At 54.2% G+C, this 22,934-nt stretch overlaps 1 protein-coding gene across 5 annotated transcripts; it reads right to left on the bottom strand.

Moving 5' to 3' along the window:
* Positions 1 to 2,452: 2,452 nt before the first annotated feature.
* Vegfa (vascular endothelial growth factor A) lies at positions 2,453 to 16,075 on the bottom strand. 5 transcript variants are annotated; one of them, XM_050122765.1, is made up of 8 exons: positions 15,561 to 16,075; positions 13,420 to 13,468; positions 10,614 to 10,810; positions 9,748 to 9,824; positions 9,423 to 9,452; positions 7,656 to 7,727; positions 6,375 to 6,506; positions 2,453 to 4,327 (listed from the first exon to the last, which is right to left on the bottom strand). In XM_050122765.1, the coding sequence occupies exons 3-8, from the start codon at positions 10,797 to 10,799 to the stop codon at positions 4,306 to 4,308; spliced, it is 519 nt and encodes a 172-aa protein (XP_049978722.1). In that variant the 5' UTR covers positions 10,800 to 10,810; positions 13,420 to 13,468; positions 15,561 to 16,075; the 3' UTR covers positions 2,453 to 4,305. The 5 variants fall into 5 exon arrangements, with proteins under 5 accessions (XP_049978722.1, XP_049978723.1, XP_049978724.1 ...); XM_050122766.1 differs by lacking the exon at positions 15,561 to 16,075 and adding an exon at positions 14,202 to 14,226; XM_050122767.1 differs by lacking the exons at positions 10,614 to 10,810; positions 13,420 to 13,468; positions 15,561 to 16,075 and having other exon boundaries at positions 9,748 to 10,607.
* Between the last annotated feature and the right edge of the window lie 6,859 nt (positions 16,076 to 22,934).

The raw sequence follows: 22,934 nt of genomic DNA on the forward strand, positions 1-22,934 counted from the left end.
CGTTCCTTTAATCCCACCACTCAAGGAGGCAGAGGGAGGCAGTCCTGTGTGAGTTCAAATACAGCCTGGTTTACATAGCCTGAGTTCCAGGCTAGCTGGAGTTACACAGTGAGACCTTGTCTCATTAATTAATTAATTAATTAATTAAACTGATACCCCTAAAATAAAGACAACTCTCTAATAATTTTCATTTTGACTAAATGTTTAGAGGTATTTCACATGTATACTGTTAAATAAAGCACAATATAAGTATGAATTTTACCTGTTTCTTTTTAAAACTTGACTCCTACAGAAATTTAAAGTGCATGGACTAGAAATATGATATGTGCTTAGTACTCATACAACTCAAACAATAAATAAATTCCTTGTGACCCACATGCTAGTTGTACTGGTCGGCAATGTTGTTGACTCAGGAAGAAGGTAGCAGGAAAAAGGGTCCTAGAAAGGGGGGCGGGCAGGCTTGGTGGCACACACCTTTAATCCCAGCACTCAGGAAGCAGAGGCAGGCGGATCTCTGTGAGTTCAAGGCCAGCCTGGTCTACACAATGAGTTCCACAGGACAGCCAGGACTCTGATTCAAAAGGAGGAACAGGAAGAAGAGGAAGAGGGGGAAGTGAGGTGGCTCAATAAATAAAATGCTTGCCACACAGTTCAAAGACCTAAGCTTGGGCATCAGCACAGAGGCCTGCACCTGTGGTGCCAGCGCTGGGGGGGGGGGGCAGACACAGGTGATCGCACTCCTGGGGCTCACTGGCCAGCCAGTCTAGCGAAATCAGTGAGCTCCAGGTTGTGATTGATGCTATCCCAAAAATAAGGTAGAGAGCAATTAAGGAAGACAGCAATTAAGGAGGCCTCTGGCCTCCCCATATAGGTGCACACATGTGCATGCATGTTCTCTCCACACAATAGAAAAAAAATGGAAGAGTCCGGAGGCAGAGTGGGCTTGGTTATAAGTGCTGAGGTCAAGAAGCCTCACCGAAAAGAGAACAAGACTTGAAGGTTTGAAACCGCACATGTCCTATGTGGGATGGCGTGTCCCAAATACAGAGGACAACCTCTGCAAAGACCCCAAGAATCTGAGAAACAGAGGGGTGGAAGCCACATGCCCGAGATGAATGAGAACCCAGCGAGCCACTGAAAGACAGGGGCAGCTGGGTGGTGCAGGGCCCTCTTACTCTGGGTAAAATGGAGTCTCTACAGGTTTTGAGCCAAAAAGTGGTATGATCTGGCTCCTACTTTACCAGGCTCACTCTGGCCGCTCCGGGAGAACCAGCCAAATGGAGGTCAGAGAAGAACTTAGGAGGCCAAGTTCCAGGTGGATACCAAGAGCACCTACCTCACTGGGCCTTCCCCAGACATCAACCCATGTGTGGTAAGCAATTGGGAAAGGACAGGAGCCAGGCCAAAGCTTCCGGAAAGCAGGCCCTCGCCTCCAGTCCTCCCTGCCTACGTGCCTGCCGTGTGTACCACACTGTTGCTTTCCAAGACACCTCATCGCACTCAGGCACCCTCCCCCACTGTTGCCAGGCACCCTGGTAAAACATCTGGAACCGAGATGCCACCCTGGTAAAACATCTGGAACCAAGATGCCCACCTGCATCCCCTACTGCGCTTATGGATACAGGCACTTCTCGTCTTGTCCCAACCCCTGCTCCCTGCTGGAGTACCACCTCCAGGCCTTTGCTCGGCCCTTCTGCCTAAGGTTCGATACCCACTCAGACCCATCTCCAACATGCCCTTCATCCATCCTGAAGAGATGTCTACAGGCTATGTCACGAGACATCACCGGCACCACAAACCCCCAGTGCCAAGCTGGGAGCTCGTGGCAGTGCTGACGTATTTTCTCATTTGTGGGAGTAAATTTCTCTGTCTCCCACCAATCACCCTTCACTGCTATTTGTTGAGTGCCCTAGGATGTAGCCAGGCCAGTGTTTGCGCCAGCTCTGTTTGCACACCGAAGGATAAGATGCTAGAAGCAGATTGAGACACAATGTTCATTTTGTCAGATCAAAGCAGAATCCCACCTGGGACTAGGACAGGACAGAAAGGCTTGCACAAGGGAAGCAGTGAGTCTACTGGACACTTCCACTTATTACACAGAAGTGAACTGCACACTGGGGTCACAGTCCCCACCCCAGCTATACCCGGTTCCCTCTCCTGGCCAGCTGTGGCCAGCAGCTCTCTCCAATCTCCAGGTAGCATTGGGGACATGGCCTGGCCCTACTCCTGCCTAGGTGAATTCTGCATAGCGTGAGGACTGCTTGCTAAGGGGCCATCCACCTTCTACCCATCCTCAGAGCACACACTCTTCGTACTGGGCCAGGAGTGGATGGGTTACCCCTACACTACATCCCAGGGACCATTTTCCCATACCTAAGACAAACACCATGTTCCCCAAAGGAGGAGGGAAAGTGGGACAGAAGGACCCAGAGAAGGAGAGACCAAGGAGAGCTTTGAGATCAGAATTCAATTCTTTAATACAAAATGTTTTTTTAAGATATATCTGTATTTCTTTGTTGCTGTTTAAAAATAAATATGTACTACGGAATATCTCGGAAAACTGCACTAGAGACAAAGACGTGATGTTAATATCTTTTCCCCCACAATTATTACGGATAAACAGTAGCACCAATAAATAAAGGATAACAAATATTAAAATTAAAAAAGGAGAGAGATTTAGTATGTAGAATTCTCTATTTTTTCTTGTTTTGTTTTTACATATAAAAAACAGAATAGCAATGTCTATTTTATCAGAATCACATATATACATAAACATATATATATATATATATATAAAAAAACAAAAAAAAAAAAATATATATATAGTATGTAAATGTATATTGAAACCTTATTTCAAAGGAATGTGTGGAGGGGACAAGGGAAGGGCAGAGCTGAGTGTTAGCAAAATTAAATATCTTCTCAGGACAAGCTAGTGTCTGTCACCGATCAGGGAGAGAGAGATTGGAAACACAGATTTTACACACGCACGCACACACACGCACGCACGCGCGCACACACACACATAAACACACCAAAAAAAAAAACCAAACAAACAAAAATAAAATCGGAACAGTACAAATAAGAGAGAGCAAGAGATACATCTCATAAATAGTTGAAATTAAATATTAACCAAGAATACTGAAAAAAAACCTACTCTTTAATTAAATTAACTGTTTTAATTTCTAATTAAAAAGGGCTATTAAATAAGTACCATATATAAAACACTTTCTCTTTTCTTTGCCTCCGTGAGGGGCTTGCGGGTCCTGCCCCACTGCTCTGTGCCTCGGGAAGGGGTGGGATGGGGGAGGGTTAGCCACTCACACTCGGCCAAGTCTCCTGGGGACAGAACTAGTGGTTTCAATGGTCTGAGCACACAAGGTTCCACTGGGCCGTACCCAGGAAGTGGGGTAGGGAGAGGTGGGTTCCCAGGAGGAGGAGCCGTCCCCAGGCCTCTTCTTCCACCGACTAGACACCTGTGGGAGGCCTCCTGGGCACCTCGGAAGTGGACGAGAGAGCTGAAGGCTGGCCAGGCTCCTGATTCTTCCAGGCAGTGCCCAGAGGGGCAGGATGCTCTTGCAGCATTTAGTGGCGATCCACAAAGCAGGCCATGTCCTGAAGCTCCCCGAACTCCTGTTGGAACCAGCGTCTTTGTCTCTTTATCTGCCGTCTTTCTGTCCTCTTGACTCGGGGCCAGGGATGGGTTTGTCGTGTTTCTGGAAGTGAGCCAGTGTGCCCCCGTGCCCTGGCAGGCAAAAGGACTTCGGCCTCTCTGAGAAAGACCACACCGGAGTCTTTATCCTACCGTCTCCTCTATCGGGATCCGAGGAGGCACCTTCTCCTCCCAACTCAAGTCCACAGCAGTCAAACACATCCAGTGAAGACACCAATAACATTAGCAAAGTTAATTTAAAAAAAGGATTATATATATATTTTATATATATAAAACATATATATTTATTTATATATATAATATATATATATGTGTGTGTATGTGGGTGGGTGTGTCTACAGGAATCCCAGAAATAAAACTCCCTAATCTTCCGGGCTTGGTGATTTAGCAGCAAGTAAAAGAGAATGTCGAATCCAGTTCCACAAGGGACCATGCTTGGTCACCTGCCCGGGAATGCTTCTGCCGGAGTCTCGCCCTCCGGACCCAAAGTGCTCCTAGAAGAGTCTCCTCTTCCTTCATGTCAGGCTTTCTGGATTAAGGACTGTTCTGTCGATGGTGACGATGACGGGTGGTGGTGACATGGTGAGAGGGCTGGTTCCCGAAACCCTGAGGGAGGCTCCTTCCTGCAGCCTGGCTCACCGCCTTGGCTTGTCACATCTGCAGGGAGCGGAAAAAGAGGCAGGGGGGTTAGGATCACAGGAGCCTGGCAATGAGACAAACACCCTCCTGGGTCCCTGTAGGCTGGCACTACAGGAGCAGAGTTCCCCAAGGTGCAGGTGAGACAGAGTCCCGGTGGGGAGAGAGAGACCCAGCCCTGCCTTCTAAAGATGGCGACCGACAGAGGACAAGACAGACATGGAAATACTCGCAAAGCAACACATGAGCGATAAAGGGACAGCCCAGCCCCATGTGACATTCCGCAGCAGATGGGGGACAGGGTCCTGCAGAAGGACTGTCCGTCTGGCTCTAGGGCGGGTTTAGAAGAGGAGACACTGGACAGGAAGAAGACCTTGAGCTAGACCAATGACAGAGCAGCACTAGAGGGGGCGGGGATGTCTGCCCAAGGGAGGACAAGTCCTGGAGCTCAGGAAGATATGTTCCCCACACCTCTCTCGGCCTTAGCTTCCATCTTGAGCTGCCTGGTAGCCGCAGGCCCAGGCACGGAGTCACTTGTCCTTTACCACATGTCTAACTTATGCTGGGGTCAGACAACTCAGTGGCTTTGCTCCTCCTATTGAGCAGAGGGGGTCTCTCTTCACGCTCCTGCCCCTGGTTGGGTGCTCTGAGGACAGCCTGAGAACATGGGTTCTGCTCCAGACACAGGCAGTAGTGGACTGGGTTGGGTCTCTGGAAGTCAGGTAACTTCGATTAGCTACCAGCTCATTCCAGAAACCCTACAACACCAAGGTCTTTATCCTCCTTAAAACCCTCCGGGGAACCGAGCCCCATCACCCAGCCCTGGGTTTGGGAGAGTCCCTACCACAGTCCTAACACAGTGTTCCCACAGTGCGCCGCAGGAACCGCTCCACGACAGCCAAGGCCAGTTCCCGGCTGTCTTTTTGAGCACCCACAAGACACAAGGATGCAGGCAGGGAAGGGGGCATACACCAAAGAACCCTTGGGCTACTTGGGAGACTGGCCCTATCTGGGCCATCTCTTTAAAAGTCCTGCTTCCCCAGATGACAGCCATCCCCAGGGCAGGTCCCCAGGACAGGCCACACTGATATAAACGCCTGTCTGGACATCAAAACTAGAAGCTGCCAGTTACAGCCCTGGGCTCTGGACTGTAATATACAATATCCACTCATAAGCCTGGCATTTCCTTGGTCCACAGGGCAAAGGACAGAAGAACAGACATCTAGATACCCCAAAGGGTTAGAAAGCAGGCCCAGGCTTAAGGTGCTCTCAGTCACGTCAGGGGAGGGGGCCTGGCTCTTTCCTGCAACCACACTGGAAGCATTTGGAAACGTGTGGACTGCTCAGGATTGTCACTCTTGGCCATAACTGGTGCAGGACTAAGTTATCTAGTGTCCTCAGATGCATGCAGGGAGAATTTCCCAGCCTACGCCAACAGCAGAGGCCCGCTCTCAGGAAAGCCCAGTCTGAGGCAGACACGGCCTGCCATAAAACCTTCTACTCTGAGGGGGACAGCCTGTCTTCAAGAAGCCACAGTCTGAAGGGGACACAGACAGCAGGAGATAAGACTCCAAGCCCAAGAAATAAAACCCAAGTGGTGAGAGACCCAGATGTACGGGCTCTCGGGGCAGAGGTGCAGTCGGGGAACACTGTTATAGACATTCCGTACCTGCAAGGACTTTTCTTTCAGATTTCAGCATTAGCACCAAAGGTAGAATTAACAACAGCAGCACCGACAGCCTCCACAAGCAGCAGGACCAAAGGACACAACACACAGCTCGGGTCCACACCATGACATTAAAGCCGCAGAGCCTACCCACTCAGGCAATCAGGGCCATCTCAGAGCAGGCCTGCCAGGCCAGACAGGAGCCCGAGGCCCCACACAGCCTCAGGAGCAGAGAAGGCAGCAATCACCACACAGGCAGCTAGAAGCTGAGCAGCAAGCAGCTGGCCCCTCACAAGCGTGCTCTCTCTGTCTCTCTTTCTCTCTCTCTCTCTCTCTCTCTCTCTCTCTCCCGTATCTGTGATGCCCCTCTCTGACTCTCTTGCTCGCCCTCTGGAAACCAACCTGCAAGTACGTTCGTTTAACTCAAGCTGCCTCGCCTTGCAACGCGAGTCTGTGTTTTTGCAGGAACATTTACACGTCTGCGGATCTTGGACAAACAAATGCTTTCTCCGCTCTGAGCAAGGCTCACAGTGACTGCAAAAAGGCAAAAGGAAAGACATCTAAGCTAGAGCATCAGCAGGGAGAGAGAACCCATGCAACGCCCCCTAGCACGTCCGCAACGCTTCCCCACCCAGCTCATCGGCTCCTAGGCCCTTTCCGCATCCCGGAAAGATCCGAGCGCGCCAGCAGAAGACAGAGAGAGTAGCAGAGAGACGCAGCACTGGCAGGACACCTGCCTACAGGAAGAGGAGGGCACAGGCGGGCAGAGTGCAGGGAGAAGGCTGCCATAAGAGGCAATGCTGCACCCCACCAAGACATGGCCTCTCTCAGGCCACGGGGCCCTGACTGCTGCGGTTGCCAGAACACATCTTGACTCTTTACCAGCTGGGAACAGTGATGGGTGACTCATGAGAGCACCAGAGGCACCTTCTCCCTGGAAAAGGACCTCTGCCCAGACCCTCCTCCAAGGGGGAGGGCCAGCAGAAGGCAAGCTAAGTCCAGAGGCACTGTCCACCAGGGAGGCCTCCAGAAGCAGCACAACTTGCAAACCAGAGGAAATGGCCACCCTTGAAGACCTCTGTAGGCCTCTGTGGGTGATCTCGATTGGACTGGAATAACGAGCTGTCCCCTCCTGGAGCCTCAAGTCCAGGAGTCAGAGCACTCCCGACCGATGACAAGGGGCTACCACACAGTACCTGGCCCACTCAGGCTCATCTTGAGGCCACCACGGTCAACCACTTCCCAACTACCATACCCTTTAACTCACGCCACATCCGCCCTCCACACCACCCTTATCTTCCAGACAATGTGCAGGAGCCTAGAGCAGTAGAAACCAGTTGGGTGAGGGCCCCAGTGCCCAGCACCCATGGCAACAATGGCCCCACCACCAATGCCCAGTGGGTGAGAGAAAGTCGGTGCCCAGCCAAGCCAAAGTCCCCTCCCTAAGTGCACCAGACCCACCCACCCCATCCCAACCCTGGTCCAGCAATGCCACCACCAAGTCTACCCGTTGGTGCCATTAGTGGAGTGAGTGAGAGAGAGAGAGACACTGAGGCCAGCGGGAGGGTAAGGCAAGAGCCAGAGGGAAGCTGGGGAGGGGAGGCAGGGTTAGGTGAACTGCAGGCGATTGTCTGGGAGGCCAGGAAGGCTCCAAGGAATTAGGCAGCAGCGGCACCAACGTACACGCTCCAGGATTTAAACCGGGATTTCTTGCGCTTTCGTTTTTGACCCTTTCCCTTTCCTCGAACTGATTTTCTGGAAAATACAAAAATAGAAACAGACAGGAAGAGAACGAGAGGGAAGAGAAGAACAGAGGCGCAATGAAGAAGACAGAGGCAGGAGCAGGGGGCCCAAAGCTGCCCTAGTCACTTACTGGAGCAGACTCCAGGAAGGACCACAGGAATGGGGGTGGGGGGCTGGGACAACATACATCCTTCTCCTCACTCTGCCCACCGCAGGGTGGCAACCCCAGCCCCAGGCAGGGCCTTAGGTGGGCAGTGGAGACTGTGCAAGGCCTAGCCTCTAGGTTCATGTGGCCCCTAGATACAGGGGCAAGATCTTTGCCCAGCAAGCCAATAAATACAGTTAGACCGTGAAGGTCAGGAGGTTCTACTTTAAGGAGACAGTGTGGTTCGAAACCTTCAAGATGATTGGGAGTGGGCTGCGCCTCAAGAAACTTCTGCCTTCATCTCTAAGTGTGATAGCAGGGGTCCCTCTGGGGGCCTTGCCTCAGTGCCCTTGGAAGACGGCACAAAAGCCAGGATAGGACATGGGGGCCCGTGGGATGGAGATGGAGCTGGGCATCCTCAGAGTCCAGCACTGACAGAGGGGCCAGGAGTGAAGGGGAGTGTAGCATGGGTGTGTGACCAGGGGACCAGGACACTTGGCAGAGACCCTTCTCCCCAGCTTGTCAAAGCCCACCACTAGACTCCTTCCGAACCCTATCACTCTCCCTGTGGGCAAAGCAGACATCTAGCGAACAGCTAAGAGGGACAGGCTACAGTCTACCACCCTCCAGGGAAGTGGCACTCTCTAGACCTGCCAGGCCCCAGAGAAGACATGGCAGTCTGTCTATCACAGGCAGAGAGAGACAGACAGGGACTTGGGGAGAGGGCAAGCCTGTCCTGCTTGGGAGAAAGCACTGGAAGGATGGAAGGAGAAAGCTCTCTGCACAGGGATACTCGCCTGGAGCATTCTCTCTCTCTCTCTCTCTCTCTCTCTCTCTCTCTGACAAACTCCTGACAGACACAGTAGTCCTGGAATCTGGAGACTTAGGCAGAGTCCCCCAAGTGTAGGGCAGACAGAAAGGTGTGGGGGAGGGGAGAGGGCATGAGTGCTCTCTCTCTCACTCGCTCCTTCCCTGCAAGTTCATCTCCCCCAATGATGTCAGCCCCCATCCCATCCTGACCTGACTTTACACAACAAGCAACTGGAAGGCTGAGAAAATGGCCACCATGCCACTTTTTCTACCCACTAAGGGGGCTGAGTCTGTTACCTACCCCTCTCTGACAGATAGCATACTCACACCAAGAAATCTCCCAGGACCCTAAGAAACCTAGACAGTCACAGTCACCACCGAACAAGGCCACATCCTCTGATACAGAGAAACTGCCCTCTGGCACCATCTCCCTCTCCTTCACTCTGCTGTGGGAGCCAGCGTCCACAGCACCCCTCCACACTCACACTGAAACAGCAAGTGGCAGCCAGAAGGGACCTGAGCCCTCGGGGGGCGGGTGGGGACAGCATCTTCTTCAGAAGAAACAACAGACTGCAGCTTGGATCTCTTCACCATCCCAGAGCCACAGCCTGAAGCTGGCTCCATCCCATGGTCACCGGAGCTCCACCCATTTGATGCCCCAACCCACTGAGGCCATCAGAGCACCCGAGAGAGGAAGCCAAAAGCCCCAAACCAAGACAACTGGAAAAAAGTGTTAACATGTGGCCACTTACTTTTCTGGCTTTGTTCTGTCTTTCTTTGGTCTGTAATTGGTAGAGAAAGGGAGAAAAACAAAATACAAAGGAATTAAGATGACGATAACAACAGGGGTGATGACAACAGCTTAGTAACAACACGATGTTGATGATTTAGCAACACTATCTTAATCTTTACGCAGAATAACAAAGCTGTGGTGAGGTACACTGAATCGGCCTGCCTGTTTTCTAGATGCGGCCGAAGACACGTGAGGTGGGCACACTGAGGTCAAATGCCCAAGGTCACACAGTGGTTAGAAGGTAGCTGTGAGCTAAGGAATGTAGCACGCTCCGCTGTCCTCACCTGCATTCACATCTGCTGTGCTGTAGGAAGCTCATCTCTCCTATGTGCTGGCTTTGGTGAGGTTTGATCCGCATGATCTGCAGAGGGAGGGAGCAGATCACAGAGGTTAGTGACCCAGCCAGCCATACCCGTATGGGACACCCCAGGGCTCCTGCCATTCAGCACCCAGGGGTTCTATTGAGCAGGGATAGGTGGTGGAGGTAGGGGGACCAGGGCTCTAACAAAAAAGAGCCTTGGGCCACCCCAACTCCCCCAATCCTGCTGGCCTTAAGAAGCACCTGCTCTTGAGGGCAGACATAGCTGCAAGGGTTGGCCAGGCTGGGAATTCAGGTCCTGGATTCTCACCATCCCCATCCCTTCCCCTCCTTCATCCCCTCCCGAGCTTCACCCTGACCCCTAAAAGCTACCTAAGAGCTACCCACCCTATGTCACTTAACTCCCTCCCACTCTCCACCCCATCTGGGCCCAGGTCCACCCATTACTACGCAGCACCCCAAGACTGGCTTTTAACTCTGCAGTTCCATCCAGTTCCCAAATGGAGCCCTCCAGCAGGGAAAACTTGGGGGCTGCTACCCCAGAGAAGGAGAAGGGCACTTCTGTCATCAGCCCCGGTGGAGCCGAGGGAGCAAAGGTCATCAAAACAGAGATGGTCAAACCGTTGAGAACGAGTGCAGGGAAGTGCAGAAATGCAGGCGTCTTCTTCCCCATAGTAGAAATGAACCCCAACCTCATCTCCTCACCCTGAACCCCAATTTAGTTCCTCCTATCAGAGTTTCCCAGGCAGAGGCCCAGACAACCTTCTAATGCCCATCCATGTACCTCCCTACCCTTCTACGCTCCCTGCCCCCTATGTCACAGGTACCTACCTGCATGGTGATGTTGCTCTCCGAGGTGGGCACACATTCCAGGGCCTCATCGTTGCAGCAGCCCCCACACCTCATGAGGGGCACACAGGACGGCTTGAAGATATACTCTATCTCATCGGGGTACTCCTGGAAGATGTCCACCAGGGTCTCAATGGGACGGCAATAGCTGCGCTGGTAGACATCCATGAACTTCACCACTGTGTGGGAGGGTTGACACACGAGTCAGGGGGAGCTAACACGAAGGCGGGCGGCCTCTATCCCACCCAGCTTCCCCATCAGTGCAGCTCTTCTAAAAGTCTGACCGAAGCGTCTCCCTCATTTCCAGGTTCAGGCCCGGGGGGGGGGAGGGCCATATCTGACTCTCGTCCTCATTGTCAGAGCAGGGCGAGTTCCTGGGCCAACTATGACACCAAACACACTGGACCCCACAGTAAACCATGCATACACAGCACACACTCTAAGTACTACCAGGACCCTAGTTTATAAATGGGGACCTAGAAGCCCAGAGAAATGCCACAATCTGTCCCAAAGGCCACACTGCTGGTAAGAAGCGGTTAGAACGGGCTATGATTGCAGAGCCTTACGATATGTGCAAACCCAGATATTTACACCTGCCGGTCCCACCTCCCCAGACTTCAGCAGGTGGCAAAGGGCAGGCACAGCACGCAGGTCCTGCCAGCACTAAGCGCCCCGCCCAAGAGGGCAACCTGTTTGCATCATGGAAAGAACAGGAGCTGCCTCTGTATAAGGCAATTCTAGAAGCTGAGCTGGAGGAAGACAAGCGAGAGACAATTTCCCAGGCAGCCTGAGGTACTGGTGAGGAGGAAGGGAATTTAGGGCCAAGGGAGCAGGCACAAGAGAAGCACAGGACTTCTTTGGAACACCAACTGGTGGCTCAGCTGGCCACTTCTGGTCATACCCCTAACGCTACCCCACAGAAGCTTGCCCCTGAAGTGAGAGAAGAAAGAAGCCCACATGGGGCCCAGGCTCTGACCAGCACTAGTGTGACCTTGGGTCTGTCCCTCCAGTCTCTGGGCCTCCAGTGGGCTATCTGCAGAAGCAGGTTGGCCTGACCTCTAAAGACACTTCAGTGAGTGCGAAGGTGGGGTTCTGTCTCTCTTTGCTAACCCCCCGAAAACAACTCTTCGCTTCTCATTTCAGGTGACAAAGTTTGGAATGTCACTAAGGCATTTTAAGTGCATGCTCCAGAGACTACACCCCCACCCTCAACCTGGGGCCACAGCCAAACCTCCCTTCTCTCTTGTACAGTTTTTGTTGTTGTGGTGGTGGGTTTTTTTTTCCCCAGAAAGGTAAAGACGAAGTCTAAGAGGAAGAGGAATGGGAGTCACCTAACTGCCACCCCTCTGCCTTGCTCAAGGGCTCTATTTTCTCTCTGGACAAATAAGCACAGAATTCTTGTCTACCCCCAAAGAGTTAATGCAAAACATAGCCATCCCCCACAAAAGTTCATGAGATCAGATCTGAAAAATTCTTTTCAAGGCGAGTCTATATGGAAGATGACTAACCCAGAATTTTTTTAACTGACCCTTCATCTTGGCTGGGACAGAGGTGGCCCAGGCTAGGAGGGGTCCACACAGGAGCAGGCAGCAGGAAGATGTGAGCTGAACAATGAATGGGGATGGGGCTGGAGGCAAAAAGAATTTTTTCTAAAGATCCCCAGGAGGGGGTGGAGGTGCCTTGGCCAGCACCCATGGGAGCCTGGCCCCTGTCCCCAAAGGAAGCTGTCCTGCTACTCGGGACGTGTGCACACATATACTCCAGCATCAGGCTTTCGTGGTTTTCCTTATTTATAGCAGACAACCTTTTCTCCATCAAACAAAGACCGTTTGTCTTGCCTCTCCCAGACCTCAGAGCCCACTAGGAAGCAGAAAGGGGTGGGTAGCACTTTGGAAGTAGGGGCCTGTCAGTGGCTGGGGCCAGGGCAGAAAGCCAGGCCCTGGGCCGGAGAAAGAGCTCCTGGGGGAGGAGGCAAAACCGGCTGGACATCACCAGCGTTCCTTGGCTGGCTCCAGCAGCCACACTGGATTTGGGTCAGGGAAATTAGCCTAGAGGAAGACCCCAGGGCCTTCCCTACACAGAGGAAGGACACTGGGGGAGTGGCATCCGGCTGGAGCAGAGGCCACACTCAGTGCAGGGAGAGCCAGGGCGTCCCCAGAGAAATGGGAGGATCCCGGTACTCCAAACCACACTGGAACAAAAGGCAGGCGGACTCGGGGTTGGGCAGGGGGGCGGGGCGCCTGAGCGCTACAGCCGGCCCTCTGCTGGTCCTGCAGGGAAGTTCACAGCACCCAAAGGCAGTCTATGGAAGCTGCCATCCTCAGAGAAAGGCAAGCCCAGAGCTTGGGCGTCCGATTAGGGTACGCCCCTATCCTGCCTACAGCTCACACAGGAAGGGTCACAGCCCCCACGGTGGGCTATGGCTGACTAGGAAGTGGCACTAAGCATTCATCCTCCCCTGGGAGTAAGGGACACAAGGGATAGCTCCCTGAACATCTGGAGTAAAGGACACAAGGGATAGCTCCCTGAACATCTGGAAAACCTGACCACCACCTTTCTCTGCTGTGCTCATGATCAGATTTTACTGGAAAGGGTGTCTAGAAAAAGCAACAAGTCCTGTTTCTAGCAGAAAGCCAAAGAGAAGGCACCTTAAGAAACAACAGCTAAACTCACAGTCCTCAAAGTCTTGTGCCCCACCCCACCCCCAGGACTGAAAAGGAGGACCAGGGCTTATCCACGCACACTTGAGGCAAGGGGAGGGGTCCCATCCAAGAGCATGGGGACTCACCTTCATGGGCTTTCTGCTCTCCTTCTGTCGTGGGTGCAGCCTGGGACCACTGAGGACAAAACAAAGAGTAAAAAGCATTAGCAGAGGCAGGGACAGAGGCAGCCACAGGAGCGCAAAGGCCAGGCCACTGAATCACTTGATCCCCTCTCGCCTCTCTCCCAACCCCCAGCCTCCAGCTTCTCCTCAGCTTCTGAGTCAAACAGGGAACAGTCAGGGGTCCCCGCAGGTCCAGAGCGAGCATACCCCGCTACCCCTGGACTGCTTCAAGTCTGAACCCATGAAAGTTAAAGGCTAACTAGGTGCTGGGGAGCTCGCAATACACAAGGAAAATACCAGAAGCTTGCGCTGTCCAGGCCCTTAGCACCTCTCCATTCTTGCCCCTCCTTTTTCTCACTGCCCCTGATTCGCTGGTCCAAAGCCATGGGTGAGTATTAAGGTCAAATAGGAGGACAAATTTGGACTAGGGCAGGAAGGAAGGACTAGGGGCGAGAAAAACAACATGGTGACCTTCTCCTGCTGACATGACAAATACCAGGGAGAGCTGGTGTTGAGGAGGGAGGGGGTGTAGAGGAGCGAAGGGCACCAACCACCCTCCCCCATCCAAACCCTCCCCAGGCCTCGGGAATATTCGGCATACCCACAGGTTGCTCAAGGGGTGGAAAGCAAAGAGGACCCTAAGCAAGGGAGTCCCATTTTCCTCCCATCCCAGTGTGCCTGGAGCCTGCATACAGTTCCAAAGCCTGGTTAGCCTCCTACTCTGGCCACATGCCCCAGCCTCTCACCTAAGCAGAGCACTTTTCTCAGATGGAGCAATGGGAGCTTTCTCCTCAGAACTGCCCAGCTCCCAAAGGGTCTCTTGCCCCACACTAGGCCTGGGCCCCACATCCTTCCTCATCCCCAAAAACTCCTTTCTCCCCTCCCCAGAAGCTGTAAAGGTCCACAAAAAGGCCCTGTGAACCTGACAGGAGCAAGAGAGTGAAGGCTCTTAGGCCTTCCTGGGGAGCTCCTGCTCCCACCAACTCACCAGCCACAAGTGCCACATCAACCTGGACCTCCAACTGCCCTGAGAAGGATTCCCACCCTTGTCTGCCTCTCTTTCTCCGCCAACAGTGCCCAAATAGCAGTCCTTCCAGGGCGCTCAGCCTTGCCACCAGGGCCAAGGTCAGAGGTGGCCTTTCTCAAGAGCCGGTCTCCCACTACAACTACCTCAGGCAAGCCCTGGGTTCTGCTCCTCAGGCCCTCAACTGCCTGCTCAACACCCTCGCACAATCTCCCTTAGTCCTCTAAATCAGTCCCAACAGGGAAAGGAACAGAAACTTTGAACCCCCTCCCAGATGGGGAGGTTCTGGGCAGGGACTGGCCAGGTGCCCTTCTCAGGGGGCCTCTGAAGGTCATACTGTGGCCAGGCACTCCTGCCCCTCCTCCCCACATGGAGGCCCAGAGCCAAGGCCTTTGTGCCAGGGTCTAAGGAACTCTGGATGGTGGCCGGGACCCCTGCCTGTCTCCTTCCTTCTGCCCCCTTTCCAAGTGGTCTCTCTAGCTTGAGTATTAGCGGGAAAGAGCATAAAAGGACCCCTTAGTAAGCAAACTGGGTGGGCGAGTTCAGAGTTAAACCACCTGCTCTCAGAGCATCGGGTTTGCCAGGGCAAAGTGTGTGTGAGATACTGACAGGAGATCCTGCCAAAGGTGTGGGAAAGGCTAGTTCCAGGCTGCCCCTGTAATAGCAAATATCACGCCATTTTTCCAAAAGGGGGAAAGTGGGGTGATGTCAGTTACCCTTCACTGACCCCCATAAAGGCTGGAGCACAGCTCGATAGAGCTGCTGGGGAGGGAAGCACACCTTCACCAACTCAAAACTTAGGTTAGCGTTTCCACAAAGAACCCGAGGGTGGGCCTCAGCACCCCCACGTCTGACAGGCACCGTCCTTTCCCTGGACCCGGAGGCCAGGAAGGGTTCTATGAGTCTTCTCAAAGAAAAGGAAAATATGAAAGGGTGGGAAGGGCTTCTCTACGCTCCAGGCAGGAAATGGGGAAAATGGGGAAGGGGCGTCAGGAAATTCTTCCTAGCGCAAGGCACGGGTAGAAGTTAGGGACGGAGGAAAGGGTTTGGGAGTTTCTCCGGGTCACGGAGCTGGGGATACCTCTAGAGGTCACCTTCCTTGCGAAGGACCGGTGAGGGGGAGGGGCGCCGCTGGTCGCCCGGGTCTCCCGGCTCCCGCAGCCGCGGCTCCGGGAACACGAGGCCGGCCAGGCCCGGGCTGATGTAATCGGCTCTGCGCCGCGCGCGCCCGGCCGGGCGGGGGAGGGCGGGCACCGCGCGGGACGCGAGCGGGGACGGGAGGGGGTGGCGCAGCGCAGGTGGCCCAACAAGCTGGAGGAGTGGGATAGGGTCCCCGCAGCAATCCATCCTAAAACTTTTCCCAAACTCACTGCAAGGGCCGAAGAGACCCGAGCGGCAGTGACAGCAAAGCCCCCTCGGTCGCTCGCGCCCTGCCCCCTCCACGATCTCTGCCCTCCCCCGGTCCAAGGTCCGAGCACCCCCAGGCATGCCCGCTGGGCTCCGGACTCCCGCCCCCGTTGCCCGGACTTCCAGTTCTCCGGGGACCCGCGACCCGGAGCAAACTTCTGCCGCCAGCCACAGCGCAAGCCCAGCCCCCTCGGCCTCCTCCTCTGGCTCCCGCCCTCGGCTGCTCGGCCCATATCGTACGTGCGGTGACTCTGGTGGGTGGGCAGGGCCCGCGTGGGCGGCGAGACTATCCTGGCGCCCTCCCACCTAGAGCGCACCCCCTCCCCCTCCACGTACGACGACAGAGGGGGACGCCTCGCGCCCGGTGTCCAAGGACCCGCGTGGGGCACGAAGCCCCCACGCGCGCGCTCGCACGCACGCACGTCCCCAAGCGGGAGAGGCGCTCGCTACGGCCCGGCGACAGCAGGCGGGCACGATCGCTTACCTTGGCATGGTGGAGGTACAGCAGTAAAGCCAGGGTCCAGTGCACCCAAGAGAGCAGAAAGTTCATGGTTTCGGAGGCCCGTCCGGGGCCGGCGCGGCTCGCGCTCCCTCTCCGGCTCGGACTGCGAGGCAGCCCGCTCTCTTGCGCGCCTTGGCGGGCTCCTGTCCCTTCTGGAACCGAGGCCCGGGCCGGGGCCTGGGGCGCGCGCGCGGCTGGAGCACTGTCTGCGCACACGGTCGCCTCACCCGTCCATGAGCCCGGCTCCCGCGAGCCGAGCGCCCACTGCGGCCCCCTCTCCTCTTCCTTATCTTCTTCCTCTCTCTTCTCGGGCCCCGGCTTCTCCAGGCCCGAACTAGCACTTCTACCAGCTCCGATCGGTTTGCCTCCTCCGGCGCAGACCACGGCTACTCCGGAGCGAGAAGAACCCAGAAGTTGGACGAAAAGTTTCAGTGCAATCCCGCGAGCCCCGACCCCCTCCACCCCGCCTCCGGGCGCGGGCTTCGGCTCTAGCTCGCAGCTCGCGGCCGCGTCCACCGTAGGCAGCCCGCCGGCGAGGAGGTGGGCGCTGGGGCTGGGGGCGGTGTCTGTCTGTCTGTCCGTCAGCGCGACTGGTCCGATGCAAGATCCCAAGGGGGAGGGCTCACGCCGCGCTCTGACGGTCACCCCCAAAAGCAGGTCAGTCACTTTGCCCCTGTCCTTCTCTGCTCGCTCGTCAGCGCGCTCTCTCTGACCGGTCTCTCGCTTCCTCGACTTCTCCCTGGAGCTCTTGGCTACCTCTTTCCTCTGCTGATTTCCAAAATCCGAAGTGATTTGAGGGAGTGAAGGAGCAACCTCCCCAAACCGTTGGCACGATTTAAGACGGGAATAGAAAGCAAAAATAAATTAAAGCGTAAAACAATGCAGTTTTTAAAATGTTTAAGAAAAAAAGAGGTTTGAATATCAAATCCCAGCGCAGAGAGACTCCCTGGCTGGTGAGTCCGCTGAATAGTCTGCCTTGTCGCTGCGTCTCGCGACAGAGCTCCGCTGCCGCCGCTCAGCTCACCCCCAGCGCCAAAGCCTCGCTGCAGCTCGGCTGCCCCAAGCCTCTGCGCCTCTCACCGCTAACAGCCGTAGAAAAAAAAGGGGGTCTGGCCCCGCCCCCAAATGCCCGCCCCAGACCCGCCCCGGGGGCGAGGCCAGGCCGAGCCAGGCACCGCCCCCCAGGATCCCCTTGGCCACCAAGCAGAAGTGGAAAGCTAAAACCCCCACCAGGGTTCACAGCCTGGAAATTATCCATGCACCCCTTCAAACTAGGCCCAGCGACACATTGGACACATTGGGTGTTGGGAATCAGAGGCGACAGGAGAATGAGGTTATGTGCGGACAGGGTCTGAGAGCTATACCCTTCCCTAGGAATATTGAAGAAGGTGGGGGAGGGCGGAGAGCTGTCAGGGACGTGTGAGGAAAGGGACACAGATTTGTTGGAATCCCGGAGTGACCCCTGGCCTTCTCCCCCACCTCACATACACCACACACACACACACACACACACATATATGCACGCACACACATTGACACACGCGTCCTCCCTCAAGCAGACTGGCTCGCCCAAGTTCACGATCTCCCTGTGGTGGCCGAGCGCCCCCTAGTGACTACATTATGCACACCCCAACTCTGGCTCAAACCTCGCAGGTTTTGGGAAGAACGTGAGAGTTGACTCCTGAGCCCAGCATTCTTTTCACTTGTTTGTTTTGTATTGTTTTTGCTATTGTTTTCGATACAAGGTTTCTCTGTATAGCCCTAGCTGTCCTGAAACTCGCTTTGTAGACCAAGCTGGCCTCAAACTCACAGACATCCTCCTGCCTCTGCCTCCTGAGTGCTGGGATTAAAGGAGTGTGCCACCACCACCAGGAGGGCCTGGCATTCTTTGACTTCCCAAACAGTTGCATGTTTCTGATCCCCTTAAACAGTTGCCTGTTTGACCTCCGAGGCAGAAATCTCAGGTTTATTTACAGGGGGGAGAAGGGGTATACTTTCTGAGCCCTTGTCTGGTCTGCAGACATCAGGAGCTAGGGCCCTGCGGTGAATGGGGATCGTCTGGGAAGCTTCGCTGGAGAGAATTTGGCACTGAATTTGTAACACTGAGAATGGGAAGCTGAGAGGTTCTGGGGTTAGTCAGTGGCTGGGAGGAAGAGGACTTGTGGAAGCCCACGTACGCACTGTAGAGTCTGGCAAAGCCCAGAGGGAGAGGCATCTGGGCAGACAGAGGCCCTTGTTCCTCCTGATCACCACCCCTCAGATGTTGCCCGGGAACTGAGGCCAGGGGGTTGATGGGGGCGGAAGCAGGCCAGACCTGCGTGGTGATTCAAACCTACCCCAGCCTTCAGGAGCATAGGTAGGCCAGCTGCCCAGAACTGCCACCAGCCCGGGGAGGGATGTGGGCGGAAGTAAAACTCTACCGTCCTAGCCCAGGCTCACAGTTCAGCTCAGGAATAGAATTCCGGGGTGTACTCAGTGTCTCCCATTCTCCCTAGGACCCTTGGCTTCTTCTCTGCTTACAGATTCACCCTTGTCTTGGCTTTGTCCCCTCCCTTTCCACAAAGTCCCCTTCTCCAACTCCTTGTGTCTTCCTTAAGAGCTCCCCTGAAGCCCCCACCCCCACCCCACCCTTGGATATAGAAACCAGCCTGGAAAAATTCCTGGTTGGGCTTTGGCCCAGCTGTTCCCAGGCTCCCCTGGGAACAAGAGGGGGCTCTGATACCTGTGGGAAGAGAGGGACCAACCAGTCCCAACCCTCACCCAGACCTGCTGGGCCTGGGAGAAAGGGAGCCCAGCAATCTCCCTGTTGGCTCAAAAAGGATGGATGCATCGCCATCTTGATCCCTCTGCTCACACTACTGAGGTTTGATGGGATCCTAAGTTACTTCTTGGGTCTCCCCAATTCCGATGGAGCAATGTTATGGAGCTTCTATGGAGAGAGAAGCCAGCTCCTGCTAACCCCCATCCAATTCTGTCCATCGTTCCTGTCCTGGGAGCACCTCCTGGGTGGCCCTCTCACAGCAGGGACATTCTGCTAGGAATGTTTGCTGACCCAGAGCCTCCCGTAGGGGTCCTCAGCTGATCCACATCCTGCACTGCTGAGAGACAGAGGAAAGGAAGGCCACCAAATGTCTCTACCATCCCAAGAATACCTTGTCCAGGAGTCCTGTCTGGATCCTGAGGGCTCCTAATGGCTCCTCCATCCGCTCATGGCCACCTTCTACAGCAGCGGTTCTCAACCTGTGGGCCGTGACTCCTTTGGGTCACATATCAGTTATCCTTCATATCAGATTATGATTCATAACAGTAGCAAAATTACAGTTATGAAGTAGCAAAGGAATAATTTTACAGTTGGAGTCAGCACCACATGAGGGTCGCCACCTCAGGAAGGTTGAGAACCACACTTCTCCAGTCTTGGGAAAGGCCATGGGCCTACAGGAGAGGGACTAGGCACGGGATCCTGAGGTCTGGAGGAAGATGAAGAGGCTGTGAGGAAAGTTAGCCACCTATCTCTTCCCAGCTCTAGCCTCCTTCTAGCCTGAGCCAACCATGCCAGGCTGTATAGAACAAGGTGTGGTACCACCACATATGGCTCCCCAAGGGTCCTGTGCCCAGGGAACCAGGATGATGGTGCAGATTTCCCTCCCAACGCACTAAGCCATGCTAAGATTGCAACTTGGCCTGAAGGGTTTTGAGTAACCCAGTAACCCGTATCAGGGTAGGGATGGGCCATCGCCTCCACCCTGCATTTTAGAGACACAACCTGAAGCTGAGTCAGATGGGTCGCCTCTGGATTCCGTACGAGCTACACATTATCAGCAGCTTTCACAACGATGCACTCTGTACACTGCTGAGGACCTAGAAAAGGTCGTGTCCAAACTGTCGCCAGGCGAAAGCTGGATGTTTGGAAAGCAGGGCAGGGAGAGCAAGCCATGTGCCGGGTCCCACCACCCCTGCTCGTCCTGGGGGCTCACTTCCCAGAATACACTTCACTGGGGACGCCAGAGTGTAGTGGACCTGACAGAAATGAAGACATTCTAAAGGGATACCTGTGTTTCCCAACCTATCAGACTATTTAAACAATGGACCCCCCCCAAAAAAAATGGAAATTTTTTTCCCTCCAGTCTCAAGCTGGCCAATGCAAATCAAGCCAACCAGAATGAAACTTTTCCTGGCATCCAGGGACCATAGGGAACAAACCACTAGGTGTCTGGTCAGTGGCACCTTCAGAGAATATCATTCGGAGACAGGGAGAAAACTGTCAGAACTGGAATTAGGCTGGTCATGGGGGTGCTTGTGTGTATCCAACACTCGGGAGGGTCAGAAATTAAGGACAACCGAAGCTTCATGATGAGACCCTGTCTCAAAACAGTGGATGGGGTTACTCGTGCCAGCCCTTCCCAAAGTAGCTGAGGGCCAAGAGGTTATGAAAATGGGTCTTACGCATGGCTGCTTGGCACCAACTACATTAGTCCCTACTTACATTCATTTATTATATTTATTTCCTGGGGTTAATATATTATACCCCAAGATTGAAGTCTTAAACAGAAGGTGGTGGATTTTAACTAGCCTGGCAGAAGATCAGTCTGGCCATCGGACCCCTGAAACAATGACCCTCAGTGAACTGGTAATTTCCCCCCATCTCACGCTAGGAGAAGAACAGGGCTCCCGTGAGAGGGAGCCTGTCTCCAGGAATGAGAGCTCACGTGTTTCTAACAACTTGTCAGGCTAACCCAAAGACTGACCACCTGTGGGCGGGGCCACACTTAGCAGGACTGCTTGGCTCTGCACATCTTTGGTCCTCTACACTTTAATCTCACTTCAGAACCCCAAGACAGACTTGTGGGAGACTCGCTGGGCCTTTGTCCCTCATACCAGTGTGGCCGGCCATATTGACTGAGTCCTTTATCTGCCTTCTGCTTTTAATTTGACTCTTAATTGGCTTATTGAGATTGGGCAGCCAGATCTGGCTTGGGACACAGGTTGTGACCCACACACCCCCAAATCCAATAAGAAGAGAAGAGTCCTCAGAGGACCATCCCCATTTGTTCCAGGAGAACACAAAGGTCCCCAAGGTCACCCCACAAACTGGAGGGAAAGTAGAGCCTAGAAAAAATTACGGGAGGTCCCAGCTGAGGGGGAGTAACATGGTGGCAGCCCTACCTGAAGGCCCAGTCTCCTAGGGGGGTCACAGCCTGCAGCTCTGGACTTGACACACAAGGCCCCAAAGAGAGAGCCAGGGTGGGGTAGAGAAGAGCAGGAGTAGCAGCCAGCAGCCTGCAGTGGCCTCAGACGAAGGAAGTAGTGGTAGGGCCATGGCACCCAGCACTCTGTCCTGACCTGTCACCTTCAATATCCAGGGACGTTCTGGGTTGTGCAGGTGTGGGCAGGTGGTCTGGAAGTCTGTGGGAAGTGAATGGCGCCACAGCTGGGGAAGGGAGCTGGCTGTTGTATGCATATTTTCTCGAAGAATCTTAGGTGCCGTAGAGGGAAGCCTTCCTTTGCTTCTCTTCTCTGACCCTGGAGTGCCAGCAGGACACGGGTCTACAGGAGTAGAGTGCTTAACTGTAGAGAGACGCGAAGAGGTTTGCTTAAATCCACATCCATATCGCTTGCCTTTGGGTCAGCCTTGCCTCTCCTCTCCTCTCCTTTCCCCTCCCTTTCCCTGGGGTACGGTGGGGGAGCACGACAGTATGTCCCCAGAGACTTTAAAGGACAGGCGGACACTAGAGGTAGACAGAGAGTCCAGTCATATACTGAGTGCTGGGGTTATTGTTTGCCCCACGGCCACCAATCTGGGACAAGCCCAGGGCCACTTGGCTAGACAGGGCAGGGTGACACTTTCTCTTTTTCACCCCCTGTGTCCAAGAGAACAGAGAAACTGCATGCTGTATGACCTTGGTCCTACTTGCTGGTCCTCAGCTTCTAGGCAAGATTCCCTAGCTCTGAGTCATAGGGAGACTGTGACAGCTGAGCCTGTTCTTTGACACTAAATGTCACATCTTCTAGTGGCCTGTGTCCTTATTGCTCTTGAAGAGAGTGATGCTTAGCTCAAAGAAATCTAACACGAGTGTAGTGGTGACATCTGGGGCCCCGAACTGAGCAACGGAGGAGAGACAACCCCCGCTCTGGCCCCAGAAGGCGGGAACTTCCTTCTCCTGTCACCTGCTTGGTCTCTTTGGTTTGTTTCTGTTTTAGCTCTATCTTTTGGTCTCACTATGTAGCCCAGGCTGGCTTGGAACTCATAATCCTCCTGCCTCAGTTTTTCAAGTACTGGGATGACAGGAATTAACCATACACACAGCCAACTGGTCCTGGTCTTTTTTGAAGACCCTGGTTGGTGACCCCCTCACTGTGAGAAGCATTGGCTTCCACTACTCACCCACACCCACACCTACCCCACAGCAAGTGACGGCAGGCTGAGAGCAAATCTTGTTTCCCTCCTTCCCAGCTGGGAGCCTCAGTTTTCTTATCTGTGAAATGGAAGCGGTGGTGCCCACTTGTCAGGGTTATAGAGCGCAGTGGGGATTGGTGAATGAACGCTGA

The sequence above is a fragment of the Alexandromys fortis genome, unplaced genomic scaffold (genome assembly GCF_014885135.2).
Source record: "Alexandromys fortis isolate MF-2015 unplaced genomic scaffold, M_Fortis_MF-2015_v1.1 scaffold_212, whole genome shotgun sequence".
Taxonomy (NCBI): Eukaryota; Metazoa; Chordata; class Mammalia; order Rodentia; family Cricetidae; genus Alexandromys; species Alexandromys fortis.